The sequence below is a fragment of the Pholcus phalangioides genome, unplaced genomic scaffold (assembly GCF_987345545.1).
Source record: "Pholcus phalangioides strain wild (caught in Gottingen) unplaced genomic scaffold, Ppha-v1.0 ptg000008l_1, whole genome shotgun sequence".
Lineage (NCBI taxonomy): Eukaryota > Metazoa > Arthropoda > Arachnida > Araneae > Pholcidae > Pholcus > Pholcus phalangioides.
The window spans coordinates 57,670,982-57,687,891 of NW_028301601.1; the positions used below are offsets into that span (position 1 = coordinate 57,670,982).

Here is a 16,910-nt window from a genome sequence, read left to right on the forward strand (position 1 = left end):
AAAATGGGCATGAAAGAATGCACGAAATGTTATCGTTATTCATCAAGGTGTCTTTACAACCAAGGTTGCCAATTTTTTACACTTTTTTTAACTATAAAATATAAACTACTACTAATTATTTAACTATAGGAAAATATAATCAAAGGTTATCAAAAACTGTGCATGAAGTTTTTTTTTTTCAAAAAGATTAGAGTGACTATATATTCGATCAATAAAAATACGGGAAATTGTGATAATTAATACGGGAAATTCTTGCTGTCAAATGTTGTCGAAATTGCCAAATACTGCTTATTGATTACCATTGGCGAGAACCAGTGACGTATTTACGGGTTGGGAGGCTTAACGGGTTATAGCTCAGGGTGACAAATTCAGAGGGTCGGCAAATGTGAGGCGTGAGTGGCCAAGAAAGTTACGTAGTAGAGTGGGAGATGGACGGAAAGATTCGTATAAACTTCAAGAAGTCTCCTCTGCCCAGACAGCCAGGGCAGTGAATGGCCAAAAGAATGGCGTACAGAGCGAGGGAACAAGTCAGTGAGTGACCTGGAGAGTGTGCAATAATGACCAAACGAGTGATCTAGAGCAGTGGTTCTCAAACTGGCCCGGTAAATCTCTTCTGCGTAAGCGAAAGGCCCGGTAATGCACACAACTGACGAGAAATTAATGAGAAAATGAAACTACGAATCACTCACGGCCCGGTGTGACTAGCGTTAGTGCCCGGCGGTTGAGAAACACCGTTCTAGAGCATGTGCAAACGATTAAACGAGTGGCCTATTAAGCAAGGAAACCAAACATTGTGCAGGCACGTGAGTGACCAAAAGTGTGCAAGCATGTGAGTGACCACAACAGTGTGCAATCATGTGTAGGGCTAAAAGACTGACTTATAGAGTGTGTTAGCATGTGAGTAACCAAAAGAGTAACTTGGAGGCACAAGTGTACTTGCAGGAGTGGGGATGCCAAGCGGGTTGTGCCAAGCACGGGGGCGAATTACTAGTCCAGAAGATTAGACCATAATGGGAGAAGGGCGGCAAATTTCGTGTGGCCCACAGGTGGCAAACCATAAATGTGTCTTTGCCGATGCTCCGACAGGTACATTATCCAACAACCAGGTGGCTCAAAAGTATGAGGAAAGATAAGAGCGCAAAAAAATTAAGAATGACATAAAATATATATGATTTACGAAAGGATTAATTAAAGATAATCGTATCAATTATATTCGCTCCAATGTAACCAATATTGGCGACATTTTGCAAGTTTTTAGGCCTAATCCTAACTATACTAAACCAAACACGCACATCGTCCATACTCCTCTGCGCAACTTCTAACGAATTGGTACATGTTGGAATTTGCGTGTCCGTGTCGTGAACCTAACGTGAAGCTTGTTTCTTTGTAATGCTCGTTATAGTGCTGCCATCTACCTTTAATACGAATATTTTTCGAACTATGAGTGAAGTGTAATGATCGAATAATTGTATCGTTGCGTAGGCCTGTTGCTCTCTGCGGTGAGACTTTTTAATGGGGAAGATTAGCTTGCATTCGCACCTCGAAGTTGGGAACCATAGGAAACCAACTTCAGCCGACCCACCACTGCGGCGACGGTGGGGTCCGTCAGTGTGACCACTCGACCACCACAGCGGCAGAATACTAACTCTGCGTCTCAGGCTGGGATTACGCTATAAAAGTTTTGTAAAAGTGCTTGCATAAAACTTGGAAAAAAACTGCGAATAAGCTGATCGGTTACATTCGAACCAATGCAACCGATCCGTTTATTGGTTGTATTTTTCAAGTTTTATAAAAGCACTTTTACAAAACTTTTTAAGCGTAATCCCGGCCTCAGAGACACGTAAAGGTATAGACAGTTAACATGCAGTTTTTATCGATGTAGTTAGTATTCTAAAAATTCGAATAGGTCCGCCTAGAGAAGGGGGGTGCGCAACGTTTTCGGTCAGATATGGATTATTTCTGCCGCTCGCGGTCAGAAACTTGTATTTATACAAAGAGACCATATGACACGTATTTTACGGGACTTTTCTTATAAAATGTGTTGATTTTTCTCCCATTTCAAGTTTAATTTTTAAAATAATGAATTAAGAGATAATTTTCACGACTCATGAATTATGTGATAATTATGACTAAATTAATTATAATCATGTAAATATTTCCATTTCACATATTTCTCAAACAAATATATACGGTTTTTTTTTTTTTTTTTGGTTAGTTACATTTTTACCCATTGTGACTTGCAGCCATCAATTTTCCACTATTTCAACAACTTTACTTGTCCTTGGCTGTTCGCCGGGAGAGCAATGCGGTGCCTAGCGCTCCCCGTCACTACACTTGCCTTTGACAATTATTTTTTGGCTATAATTGGCAATTTTACTTGCCTTTAACAAGTTTTGTGGACAACTTTCCTCGCAAAATTATTTACAGACCTGCAAGATTACTTACAACTTCACAAGAATTTGTCTGTAATAGCTGCACTTCGACAATTTTTTTTTTTTACTGGCAACTTCGGCAATTTTTTTTTTTGTCTGTATTTGGCAACTTTTCCTGCTTTCGATAAATTCTTTGGCTATTATTTGAAACTTTACTTGCATTTGACAATTTTTTTTTTTGGCTTCAATTACCATCTTTAATTGCTTGAGAGAATTTCTTCGCCGATTTCCCGTATTTTTATGAAGGAAATGTGGTAATCGTGTTGTATGTGTGTGTGTATTGGTACTTTTCTACTGGAAAAGGTCACATTAGCTCGGATAATCGGGGTCCTACTTTTGCCCTTTTTTCGCCAAGGTCTATGTAATACTGGCATGCAAAAGTTAAAGTATGCATTAGTTCCGTTACCGATAAATGACACAACTTTGCAGGTTCAATCCCACGGTTGTTGATAAGCTTAACCCTTCAAGTGATTTTTAAAATATCCCTGATCCTCATTATAAATTGATTCTTCTTATTATATAATTTATTTTCAAATAATCTTCTTGAAAATAGGTGACAATTTTCAAGAAGAATGCTTTTTAGATTTTGTGCGGTGATGTTGCTGTCCGCCTGGAACAGAGAAGAACAATGATAAGAAAAAACAAGGAAGAAAAATACTCTTTTTCCCTATTACTTAATCCGTACGCATATTCCTATACTACTCCGAAAAAAAAGCGAGAAAACACCTTTCTCTCTTCAGTTATAAAACTTTGAGCAAACTGGCAGTTGATCGACAGATTGGGGGGGGGGGGGAGGAAAGGATGGGCGAATAACATGTTTGACTGTAAAAAAACCACTACAACGCTTAATTATTAATTTTAGTCGAAGAGTGCCCTGGCAAGTCGGAAAGTTTATGCATCTAAATACCATCCGCTTAACTTAGACAGGAAAAATGATAAATGGGAGAAAAGTGAAATGATACGGATTCGTATACGCCATTACTCAACCTTTATCCATCCTTTTATTGTATTATCCCCTTTTGGAACATGTTTTCTTCGGGTTTACCCCGAATTTTGTCCAGGGTAGGGTTGGCGCGTATCCAGAGGGTAGCGATCAACCTTTAAAGCCAAATAATACAGGAAAGATCGGCCAGTCCTGTAAAACACGGGATAATCCAGTTGGACCTACACACAGGGATCCGTAACTGATCCAGGGCCCCTTTTTCATCCAGACAGTGAGACCCTTTCTACGTATCGAATGTATTTCTCGAGCAAACTCATAGGGAGCAAAAATTATTTTCAGTGGATCTCGCTTATTACGTTTTTCAAAAAAACCGCCATAACGTTTCAAAAATTATTGGTGAAAGAGTTTTTTAAAACGTTATGACGGTTTTTACGACTTGAACGGCTTTTTTAAGTCGTACTAAATATTCTAAGTGAAAACGTTATAAGCGAGATACACTGTGATCTCCACACCAGGGGTGGCCAATCTTTTCCCATGTTGTGCCACAATCAAGATCATCTTCAATGTGAACTCTACGAATTTGAATACTCAGACCATACGTCCAGTTTTACTGGATACGAGCACTGCCTCCGTTTCTGTAAAATATCGTTCGACTGTCCTCTTATTTTCGTAAAAACGTTCCGTCACTCTTTTGAGTTATAAATGAACTGTTTGAAAGTTGGAGAGGATTTATTTTTGATTGAAAAATGTGCGAAATAGAATTTCAATTTTCAAAAAGCGTTCGCGTGCAGCGGATTGGCAACCCCTGCTCTAGACTGGTGTTGAGTGAGCATCTCACGTAATAGTGGCGGAGGTGGGTTCAGATATAGTTTCAAAAACATGGGCCCCCACGTGAATTAATGTTCTGGGACTCCGTCTTCATTGGGAAGTAAATGTTTGTATATTTACATACAGCATCATGTAAGTCCGCTAAGGGCCATGCCTGTGTCACGGCCGGCTGAACACACTGAATTGAGTCGGCCGTGCCTAGTCAGCCAGGGCAAGCACACATTTTGGCGCCCCCTTGAAGTAGGGGTTAGAGGAGTGAAATTCGCGCCCATTTTTGGTACGGTGCCCAGGGTCCCAGAACCCCCTTCTCTTAGGTGCGGCCCTGCCTAGATCGCCCTGGTTTTAGATGCAGTATTGCTGGATTTGAAGTCTGGGTAACACTACATTTAATGTTTTTTCCTCCCCCATCAAAAACTTTACCACATTTCACTTAAAAATGTTAACACTGAATTTATTTTCACGGTTTGCTATGGCCCTTCTGGACACTTGTTATGGCTCCCCCCTTTCCATTTTATTTCCTTCCGTGGGGTCCCCACCACCAGGGGGGCCTATACGGTTTTATGTTGTGAATCACTGGAATGTATGGAAAGTAGGGTAAATTTCATACTTACGAAATATACACGATAAATGCAAAATTTGCCAATTTTTACGACTAATGCAAAAATTTGAATTTTTGCTGATTTTCCGAGAAATGCACACAATCTATACTTCGACATTAACTATATAATTAATGGCAAGCTATAATTAACACCTTAAAAGAATACGAAATTTAATATTCCCAAATAAAGGGTCTAGTATCAGATTCTAGGAGTTTTATGATTGCGTGATTTTCAACTTATTTTAAAACCACTTCTTGTGGTGACAACATTTCGCACTGCCAATATTGGGCGCATAAAGTGAATCTCATGGGTGACGTACTCATTAAAGAGTTCAAACAACTGAACTCCGTTGGGGCCAAGACAAAGGCAATTGTTCTTCACACAAGAAAATTGAAAAGCGCATATTTAAGCTACAAAAAAAGAAGCCAAAAGTGCCACACCAAAACTCTTCCCGATGGACCTGGTGTAATTCGTGGTTCAAGCTGTCATTTATCTGAGTTATATGAAACATATTGTTACTTATTCAATTTATATGAAGACGATAACTCAAGCGTAAGTTTCTTAAAAAATTTCCACAGTGAAATTCTATCTCGTAAAATACGAATTCAGCTCAGTTTCATGTCGGAGTTTTGTAGGAAAATTATGGAAATAATCGGCAATTTGGAAGTATCCGACTATCCCTTCGCGATACTTTTTTGGAGGGAGTAACTTGGTAAACTTGAAATCTTCTCTTGAGCGCAAATTTCAAGGAAATTTATACGAAAAACAAAAACAGAAAAAAATTCATACATGAGAATGGTAGAAATTGGGAAACCCATATTATGCTACAGACACAGCAGCAGAGTAGAGTTTAAATAAACTGACTCTAGACACATATCATCTAACACCACAAATAAAATTTACCAGCGTGTAGGTAGACTGTTTCGTTCCATCAACAGCCCGACAACACCTAAATAAATTCGTGTTCAAAGATGATATATTATCAAAAAGCTGCTTCGAAGCACCTTGTTTTTGATTTGAAAATTGTTCGTGTGTGTGAACAAATTTCCTGCGAATAAATGCGAAATTTCTGATTTTAAAAATTTTGTTGCGCAAAATTTATGTATCGCTAATGATAAGGTTCCAGGTTTTTGTTCTATTTTTGTTTGAGGGAAGTTTCATGTTGTAAATAAAAATTTAACAGTCGAGGAACAACACTTTGGAAATCGCAAATTTATTAATCACAAATTATCGAGTCCCTCCCCCCTTAATTTAGATCATGATGAGATTATTTATATCAATTCTTACATTGTTTACACGCACAAAATAACAATAAATTATCTCTAACAACTGACGAAAAATGTATTTTTATTCAAAATACTTTGAACTGATAATAATGTATGATAGTACGCATCATAAATTTCTCGATTGCATATGACAAAAATGAACAAAATTAATGATAATTCGATATAATTCATGAAAATATTTGCATTCAATTCGATCTCTCAGTTTTTTCAGTTCAATCAGTACCTGAACGATGGCTAACGGAACAGCACTGGTCGTGCCTCGAAAATGAAATTTTCTGCTGATAAATCCATTTCCGACACAAACTAACAGAAATGTTATTAAACAGAAATACAAAGAAAAATGTATTTTTAGTCAAAATACTTTGAACTGATAATGTAATAACGTACGCATCACGTTCCTTGATTACATATGACAAAAATGAAAATAAAAATATGATAATTCAACATCATGACCATATTTTCGTTCAATTTCATTTCGGCGTGTGTGGTTTCCCAGTTTTTTGTTTTTTCAGTTCAATCAGTTCCTGGATGATGTTACAAAGCAACACCGGTCGTGTCTCGAAAATGGAACGTTCTGCCGACAAATCCATTTTAGACAGAAACTGACAGAAATATTTCATCGCATTTACTCGCAGTTTTTCAGCATTATAAATATCTGCATTCATTAGGATCTGACAAACGTTATCATCATCCAGAAGGGACAACAGATAATTGCTGCAGTACAGCTTCAAATCACTCACCTCATACTTGTCACTGGCTCTTAAAAGTTCCAAGGCTCGATCGAAATCCAAACCGGGCACGCTTCCAGAATAGATAAATTCCATCATTGAGGTTATCGAGCCTTTCTGGAAGTCGGTTATTTCCACGCGACGAGTGTCTTTCTCCTTCGTGTCATGTTTGAACATGGCCGCAAAAACTTTCGAACGCGCACCCAGGATAACCGAATGGACATGGATGTCTTCGCCTCCCACGGAGATGACACAATCTGCATTTTCTTTACTAATCCACAGATTCCGTAAGTCGTCGGCCAACTTCAACGCCGGAGTAGTTTCAACGCAGTGATCAATAGCAACATTAGATCTGAGAGATGTCGTACAGTGGGTAACTTCCACGCAGACTAACAGAGTGTCATTCACCAATTTAGTCAACAAGGTTTTTCTTTCGATAGCTTGAGCATTACCAAGTCCACGCCCAAGAGGAGACAAAACACCAAGTTTGAAGAACAACAAAATGTCACCTTTGGTATTGCGTAGTGAAATCAATGTGCATGCCGTGTTGACTTTTCTCTCCAGATTTTCCTTGTTAACGAAACAAGAAACATAACCTTTAGAATTTTCCTCATTTCCTCCAGGATATAAACACAGATACCATTGTATATCTCCGTTCTCAAGCTGGAATGTTTCACTACGGTAATATTTCCCAACTTGCGAATCAAGCGAGCTGAAGCTTTCGATGGTCCATGTGCTTTGGAAATTCCCCTGTACATTACCGCACACTTTCACTTTCCCGGTTTTTTCTGCCATTTGGCCAAAGATTACATATACGCGATCTCCACAAGCTTTAGAAAACGATTTCGACACCGTTTCGCGAACTAATTTATTCCAGCTGTGGTTAGCAGGTTGTATTTGCACGGTTGCAGAAGAGATCTATCGCGCCAAATATTTCTCTCTCTGGCAGTTCGAATAAAACGTTTGGCTGAGCGAAAAATTCGCCAACTTAGCGAAGACTCCTATTTCCGTCGCTTAGTACAGAGATGCCAGATTGGCATTTTTTTGATAAATAAAGCTAGTTCAGAAATGGTTCCGCGGGAATTTTTTCTTCTCGATGGGTGATGTTTTTTTGGACTGGTCCTGCTAAACTTCATGTTCTCATGGTAAATTGGTTCCTTCCCCCTCCCTGCAGAGAGAGAAGGAAAGATACTTACGTATTAAAGTGGGGAGACAGAAGGCCGCAACTAAATGCTTGGTCAGCTTGGGCACGCACCCATTGTGATGTTGAAGGAGAGGTAGGTAAGGGTGAATTTTGTGCCCTCTCTGATCCGGCGCCCGGGCCAGACCCGCCTACTCACCTTCCAGTTGTGGACCTTGAGACACACATCACCACTCTATACCGACAACAGGTCGGGGGGAGATAGGTCGTTAGTTGGCCATTACTCGACTCATAGACCTAGCGAACACGCATTTCCGTGGCTGAAATGAATTGCCCGTATCGTTGCCGTATGCTGACTACTGGTGTTGACCAAAGGCGGATTGGCGGGAGAGAAATTGTTTAAACAAATTTCGCAAGTGATGTGGAACTCACGTTAGAAAATTTATTTTTTTGCCACAGTTTTTTTTACGATGTGCTGAACCACACACAGAAGACCGCTACTGCTTTCTTTCGACAACATTTTTGTTTATAGTCTTCGGAAATGTCCTAATTGATAGGGTAAGAAAATAAAAATCATTCAATATAAACCACCACACATAGAAAGCTCTTTTCTCTTAGAATTTTCCCAACCCTAAAACACCTTCCTCTGCGGTGACCGTTGACATGTAAATATTTTTGAAGAGCAATGTTCTTCGAAATAGCCGGCTATGCTTGCTACGTATTCCCGAAAGGCCAAGCATCGGAAGTGTTTGAGACCAGCGTATGTGAGGCTCAAGTTTCGTGCGGGAGATCATAATTACTGTAATTCATTCTAATCTAAATTCGGGAGATTTCTCGAACTTGTGGCAGCAAATGGTAGGTGCTCCAGCAGTGATCGCCAATACGCATCTGGATGCGTGATTCACGCATCCAAATTCAATTTTACTCATTGATATTTCAAAGAAATAAAAAGGGATTTTATCAAACTTTTATAGTGTAATAACGGCCTAAGGCCGGGGTTACACTATAAAAGTTTGATAATAGTTCTTTTATGAAACTTAAAAAATCCAACCAATAACCATATTGGTTACATTCGAGCAAATGCAACCGATGATCTTATTGGTTGCATTTCTAAAACTTTTATAGTGCAATGCCGGCCTAAGATAGAATTGTGATGTGAATATTTCTAAGCACAGACATTTTGAAAGTCGCCACCCCTCCCCTTTTTCTACTTGCAAAGTCTTCGATATCTCCTGAATTTTTTTTTTTCGTGGAACATCATTGGATTGTGTTTTTCGAATTTTTCTTTCATATTTTCCAAAAAGACAGACAGATCTTAGATTTTTTTTTTTCAAAATCTTCTGAAAATATTTTAAGATATTTTCTCCCATCGACTACTTGTGAGGATCGAACTGAAGGCATCTTCTACGCATATTCTGTGGAGCTCTAGATTAAACCAGCAAAGGATGGCTCTAGGCTGCCTATGGGCACTGAATCGGGGATAAAGGAGAAAAATAATTACAAAAATTTCGAAAAAAAAATAGTTTTTATGCACGAATTTCAAACGCTGAACCTGAACGTTGAACCTGATTATCTTCCGATAATCAGGTCGCTCAACCTGCAACAGTAAAATTGCCGGAGATTCCTTTATAAAGTTTTTCGGGAAATCCGGAAGAGTGGAGCTCATTCAAGTCGGAGTTGAAATCTTTAATTACAGACAATGAATCATTGAATGAAGCTGATAAACTTCACTATCTCCGAGCCTAGTTAAGAGAAGGAGCAAAACTTGTCGAAACGGTCGACGATACCTTCGACTCGCTTTTCGGAGAATTAGAGAAGCCATTTGAGAACAAAAGGTGTCATCACTGACACACATACCAACGCTATTCTTAACCTAGAGAAAATACATCATGAGTCAGCTAAAGAGCTTCGAAAAATGGTGAATACTATCCTGAGACATCTCAGAGGGCTCAAACTTGTAAACCTTGATATGAATAAGCTAACTGAGATACTGCTTGTTAATGCTATTTTGCCTAAGCTGGACCGTGAGTCACGCAAGCAGTACGAAATGTATCTGGAAAACACGGAATTTCCCCGAACGGAAAGAATTTGTTGACTTCTTGCAAAAAAGGAGTCAAGTACTTGAAAATACTCAGTGAGTTTCCTACGCGAAATCTGAATTCGATGCATTTTCAAAACCTTAAAATCTGATAGCCAAAGCGAATGCAAAGCAAAATTCCTGCCCCCCATTTGCGTAGAGAATCATCCGATTTATAAATGTAGAACTTTTCATAGCCTTTCTATTGAGGAGAGAATATACGAAGTAAAAAATAAAAAACTGTTTCAACCGTCTGCAATCCCATAGAGTAGTTGAGTGCGGCAGCGATAAGAGATGCTGCACGTTTGGGAAGAAGCATCATTCGTTAATGCATAGAGAGGACGCACAACCACAAAAACCAAAACAAAATGAGTACTCCACTGAAAAAAAAAAGAAGTCAGGGCTTGTGTGAGCGACCAAGAAAGAGAAAACGACAGACTCATGTGCCGCATCTTCGAGTGTTGACAATTGCTTACATTCGAGCGAGTAAAGGGGATGCGTTCTGTTGTCAACAGCAATAGTTTACATTCAGATGCCAGCTGGTGGGATGTTTCCAATACGCGCTTATTACTCGACGCCAGCTCTCAAGTCAGTTTTGTCAGCAAATGAGGTGGCAGAGTCTTTACGACTTCGGAGAGACACTGTAAACATTCCTATTGCAGGACTGAATGACTCTCTTCTGAACGAAAAAAAAAAAAGTAACAGCGCTAACCGCGAAGGGGACTATAGTAGTAAAAAACTCGATCGTTTAGTTGTTCCAAAGGTAACAGATTTAACACCGTTAAAGCGTTTGAATTTGACCCGCGTTGAACTTCCTAGAAACTTGAGTTACGCGGATCCCAACTTCAATATTCCGCAAAAAATAGACGCATTGCTGGGTGCAGAAATGTTTTACGAGTTATTGGAGAACAACCAAATAAAATTGAAGAAAGAGGCCTATTTTTTTTTTCAAGATTAAAATGTAATTTATTTCATATCTTGAATTGGAATAAATTTGAATGTATAATGTATTGTTAGTCGACAAGAGGTCGGTGCCTGTACAGTCGACCGTAGACAATTTTTACGATCAAACTATTAGTAGAAGAGAAAGGGTAGATATAGTAATGTGTTAAATAGAATGCATCTATACAACGAACAGTGTAAGTAATAGTTGTAAATATGCACACTTTCGTAATTATTTACTATTACAAATGAAAACACCATATCCAAATACCATTGTAAAGTTTAGGAGCTAAGTAGTAGAAATGTTCCGGAAAATTTCTTTTCGACAGTGTGGTATAGTAAAAATTTTAGTTGGTCGCCGCAGTGGTACATTATTATTTACAACACATAATGACTTATCCCGGTATAGTGTGAGAAGAAATCGGTATATAACATTATGTCTAAAAGGTAATAATTTTAAGATTCTGTATATTGGAGTATGAGGAGAACTAACAGTAACATGGTTCTAAAACATCTATTTTGAATTGACACTATTGATTGCAAATTTATTCAAGTTACTACAAGCATCTGGTTGGATAGTAACATGGACATTCCAGAATGCGGTAACCTACAACAATCTCCGTTGCCATTTAACGAGTTATCGGGATGAGGTTGAAAAGGGTTTGGCGAAGTTCATGGAACTGGAGTCGATCGGGATAACGGACGATCTCAAATTAATGGAAACCGACGAGGCCAAAGAGTTGTTTGACAAAACAGTCTGTTTCAAAGACGGACAATATGAAGTTAGCCTACCATGGAAGAGAGATTAAACAGAACTAAATGATAACTTTAGTGTCGCAGAGAAACGATTACAGAGCCTTCTCAAGAGAATGCGGTACGATCCAACTTTGTTTGGTCAGTATCGTGAAGTACTAGGCAATTACTTGGATCAAGGGATTATAGAGAAAGTACCAGACGCGGAGAACACTGACGGAAAACCAGTATACTACTTGCCACATCAAGCAGTATTTCGAGCAGAAAGCGTCACGGCAAAAATGAGAATTGTATTCGATGCAAGCTCTCACAAACCAGGTGAACTGTCCTTAAATGACTGCCTTTGGACAGGTGTCAACTTAAACCCCGAACATTTTTCATTTGTTGACGTACTTTCGTCTCAACAAAATCGCGTTTCTTGCAGATGTCGAGAAAGCATTTCTACAGATTTCTGTGGCGGAAAAGATGCTAGAAAACTATGCGGAAAAAGAAAGAGATGCAGTGAGGTTTCTATTCACCAATGCAAGGTGCATCAGCGATCATGCATGCCAACGTGCAAGAGTTTCGATTCAAAAGAATATTATTCGGCGTCACTGCCAGCCCATTCTTACTTGCTGCTACGATCAAAACACGCATAGAAAAACAACGCGACAATTATCCAGCTACAACTCAAGTGCTCGACACCTGTGTTTACGTCGATGACCTAATGACTGGAGAAGACAGCGTGGCAGAAGCATTGCGAGTCTCTCGTGAAACTAGAGTGATCATCAGAGGGTGCCAACACGAATCTCGAAAATGGAAAATCTAACGATATCCCCCCCACACACACACACACAATCGGCTGCAGAGCCCCCCCCCCAGGCATGGGCCCTTGCATCCGGAGCGGGCCCCAGGCCAGATTTTTCACGGGCTCTCACAAACGAATTTATTGTGTGCAAAGCAGGGCCGTCTTAATAGCATATCATGGGGCCTCCGGCCAAGTGATTTTTCAGAGGCTCTACACAGCAAATTCTTGAAAATTTCAACCGGTTCTCATTTTTGTGAGGCTCCCGCGTGGGCCATGCATTAAGACAGCAACGTGTTAAGACACAATTTCATGTGTACATGTAGAGTCAAACTTGATTATGACAGCCTTCATGAAATTATGTTACTGTTTCGCTCGTTGAAACTGAGATAGAAGTTGGGTCGTCTTAATACATGAGCCGGGCCCCAAATATGGGTGCCTCGTATTGAACAGAAGTGAAAACAAAAACAACAACTATAAGATTCGGAATCAGGGCCGTAACTAGAGGAGAGCAGGCGTGACTGATGCCCGGGCGCTGGACGTGAAGGGGCGCCGAATTCACCCTTCAACTGCTTCATACCGTCAGAGACATCTTAAGAGTGCGTTTATAGACATCCATGCCGGAACTGGTATTCGAACCCAGACCTGCACAGTCAGAAGCTAACTCCTTGAACCACTGGACTGCTCATTTCGTTCATGGACAGCCGCGACAACACCTACATTAGGGTGGATCGAAAAATCGGAAATGTGGATAAAGGAATCGGCTTGGGGTGCAAAAGTTGTCTTTTAAGCATACTAGCATAAATACAAAATTTTTTCAATTCGTTTCTTCCGGTGACCCAAGACACTTAAATATTTGCCCAAAATCTATTTTTATGCAAATTTTGAATGAAAAAAATGAGTTAAATAATCAATTTCACACAGGGAAGATAGTATAGGCAGCGAATGAAAAATAATTTATTGTTTATTGTTAAATGTATAAAATTATTTAGTATAGTAAAAGTTGGAAGGAATGGTGAAAATACCCATGCCATATACCCAAGCAGTTGAAAAATGATGCATTCGCCTAGTGTTTGAGGCTTCAGAAAGTGGTGTGGAGAAAGAACAGACACGGCTTCATATTGAATAGGATAAAATCAAGAAGCCATATATCAAACATTTTAATACCAAAAAGCATCGCAACATTTAGAAATATGTAAAACTTCAAATTAATACAATTTAAAAAGCCATTATATAAGTTCAACTTTTATACGTTTTGTGACTTATTGCTTTGATTTTTAAATTTATACTTCACGTATTATTACAAAAGTGTTATTATTTATAATTTTATGCTTTGATGCCTTTGAATACTCTGCAAAATTTATAAAAAAAATTTCATTAATTTACAATTTTGAATACATTTTTAACAATTTTTGGGGCGCTTGGGGCACCGGAAGATATGAATTCATTTCAATAAAAAAATTATGCAAACTAATACAATCAAGACAACTTTCCCACCCCAAGCCAAAAAAAAGTAATTTCGAAAAAAACAATTTTCCTATACTTTTCAATCCACCCTAATCTGCATCAACCCTGAAGACAAATTTATTATCAGAAAGCTGCTTCGAAACACCCTTTTTTTGATTTGAAAATTGTCTGTGTGTGTGTGAACAAATTTTCTGCAAATAAATGCGAAATTTCTGATGTTGAAAATTTTATGCAGAATTTATGTATCGCTAATAATTGGCTTCTAGGTTTCTGTTCTATTTTCGTTTCAGGGAATAGTTTCATGCTGTAAATAAAAATTTAACAGTCGAGGAACAACATCATGGAAATCACGAATTTACTATCGCACAAATTACTGAGTCCCCCCCCCCCCCAAATTCAGATCATGACGAGATTATATACAGGGTGATTATAAAAAAACTATCCCGACATATGGGCCCCTAACTATCATACCATTCACAGAAACTGAATGAAATTTTGCCATAAGGTATTTTGAGGTATGCGCTCAAGAATGATATGGAAAACGACAGTGTCACTCTAACAGTTACGGTTACAGTGAGAAAATTTCGAAAATATCAAATGGCAACACCAAGTTTTTTGTATTGGAATGCGATCTCCATACTGAAAAACACTAAATAGCGTTGGAATGGCACGGAAATCCCCGGAGCTAGGCAAGGAAAAAGTAAAAAGGACTTTGCCGTGCACCAGAGCATTAATGTTCGTTTCATTCGTCACACCGTTTCTTCGATCCCAGCCTGATTAGTCCTCCACGTGGAAAATTTGTGAAACACAATAAAATGCTTTATTTCATGCTGCTTCTCTGTCCTTATTGGTTGTCCTCACTTTTAGCCTATCTACCGCCGGTGATTTTCATGCTACAGTTGCCGTTCGAACGCTATTTAGGGTTTTTCACAATGGAGATCACATTCCAATACAAAAAAACTTGGTGTTGCCATTTAATATTTTCTCACTGTAACCGTAACTGTTAGAGTGACACTGTTGTTTTCCATATCATTCTTGAGCGCATACCTCAAAATACCTTATGCCAAAATTTCATTCACTTTCTGTGAATGGTATGATAGTTAGGGCCCATATGTCGGGATAGTTTTTTTATAATCACCCTGTATATCAATTCTCACATTGTTTTACATGCACGAAAAAACCCCACTAAATTATCTCTAACAACTAAAGAAAAATGTATTTTTATTCAAAATACTTTGAACTGATAATGTAACGCACGCATCATACATTTCTCGATTGCATATGACAAAAATGAAGAAAATTAATGATAATTCGATATCACGATCATATTTCCATTCAATTTGATATTTCGGTTTCTCAGGTTTTTTTTTAGTTCAATCAGAACCTGAACGATGCCACGGAACAGCACTGGTCGTGACTCGAAAATGAAATTTCCTGCGGAGAAATCCATTTCCGACAGAAACTAACACAAATATTATTACACAAAAATACAAAGGAAAATGTATTTTTAGTCGAAATACTTTAAAATACTTTGAACTGATAATGTAATAACGTTCCTTGTTTACATTTGACAAAAATTAAAAAAAAATTATTAGAACTCAATAAAAATGATCATATTTTCGTTCAATTTGATTTCGGTTTCTCAGTTTTTTATTTTTTCAGTTCAATCAGTTCCTGGACGATGTCACAAAGCAGCACCGGTCGTGACTCGAAAATGGAACGTTCTGCCGACAAATCCATTTTAGACAGAAACTGACAGAAATATTTCATAGCATTTACGCGCAGTTTTTCAGCAGCATAAATATCTGCATTCAGTAGGATCTGACAAACGTTATCAATATCCAGAAGGGACAACAGATAATTGCTGCAGTACAGCTTCAAATCACTCACCTCATACTTGTCACTGGCTCTTAAAAGTTCCAAGGCTCGATCGAAATCCAAACCGGGCACGCTTCCAGAATAGATAAATTCCATCATTGAGGTTATCGAGCCTTTCTGGAAGTCGGTTATTTCCACGCGACGAGTGTCTTTCTCCTTCGTGTCATGTTTGAACATGGCCGCAAAAACTTTCGAACGCGCACCCAGGATAACCGAATGGACATGGATGTCTTCGCCTCCCACGGAGATGACACAATCTGCATTTTCTTTACTAATCCACAGATTCCGTAAGTCGTCGGCCAACTTCAACGCCGGAGTAGTTTCAACGCAGTGATCAATAGCAACATTAGATCTGAGAGATGTCGTACAGTGGGTAACTTCCACGCAGACTAACAGACAGTCATTCACCAATTTTGTCAACAAGGACTTTCTTTCGATACATCGAACATGACGACGTTCGTTCCCAGAAGGAGTCAAAACATCAAGTCTGAAGAAGAACAAAATGTCACCTTTGGTATTACGTAGTGAAATCAATATGCATGCCGTGTTGACTTTTCTCTCTAGATCTTTCATGTGAACGAAACAAGAAACATAACCTTTAGAAATCTCTACTCCTCCTCCAGGATATAAACGTAGATACCATTGTATATCTCCGTTCTCAAGCTGGAATGTTTCACTACAGTAATATTTCCCAACTTGCGAATCAAGCGAGCTGAAGCGTTCGATGGTCCATGTGCTTTGGAAATTCCCCTGTACATTACCGCACACTTTCATTTGCCCTGTTTTTTCTGCCATTTGGCCAAATATTACAGATACGCGATCTCCAGAAGCTTCAGAAAAGATTTCGACACTGTTTCGCGAGCAAATTTCTTCCAGTTGTGGTTGTATTATCTCGGTTGCGAGATTATCACGCAAAATATTTCTCTCTCTCTCTCTCTCTCTCTGGCAGTTCGTATGAAACGTTTGGCTGAGTGAAAAATTCGCCAAACTTAGCGAAGACTCTTTTATTGCCACCGCTTAAGGCTATATAGTTCAGAAACGGTTCCGCAAGA

The 16,910-nt window shown here is 38.9% G+C and overlaps 2 protein-coding genes across 2 annotated transcripts; both read right to left on the reverse strand.

Annotated features, from left to right (window-relative positions):
- Positions 1-6,083: 6,083 nt before the first annotated feature.
- Positions 6,084-7,697, reverse strand: LOC149084603 (speckle-type POZ protein-like). Its single transcript, XM_089235510.1, has one exon. It carries the CDS (start codon positions 7,609-7,611, stop codon positions 6,559-6,561), a length of 1,053 nt encoding a protein of 350 aa, XP_089091636.1. The 5' UTR covers positions 7,612-7,697; the 3' UTR covers positions 6,084-6,558.
- A 7,527-nt stretch (positions 7,698-15,224) lies between these two features.
- LOC149084604 (speckle-type POZ protein-like) lies at positions 15,225-16,678 on the reverse strand. Its single transcript, XM_089235512.1, has one exon. It carries the CDS (start codon positions 16,651-16,653, stop codon positions 15,631-15,633), a length of 1,023 nt encoding a protein of 340 aa, XP_089091638.1. The 5' UTR covers positions 16,654-16,678; the 3' UTR covers positions 15,225-15,630.
- Positions 16,679-16,910: the final 232 nt, after the last annotated feature.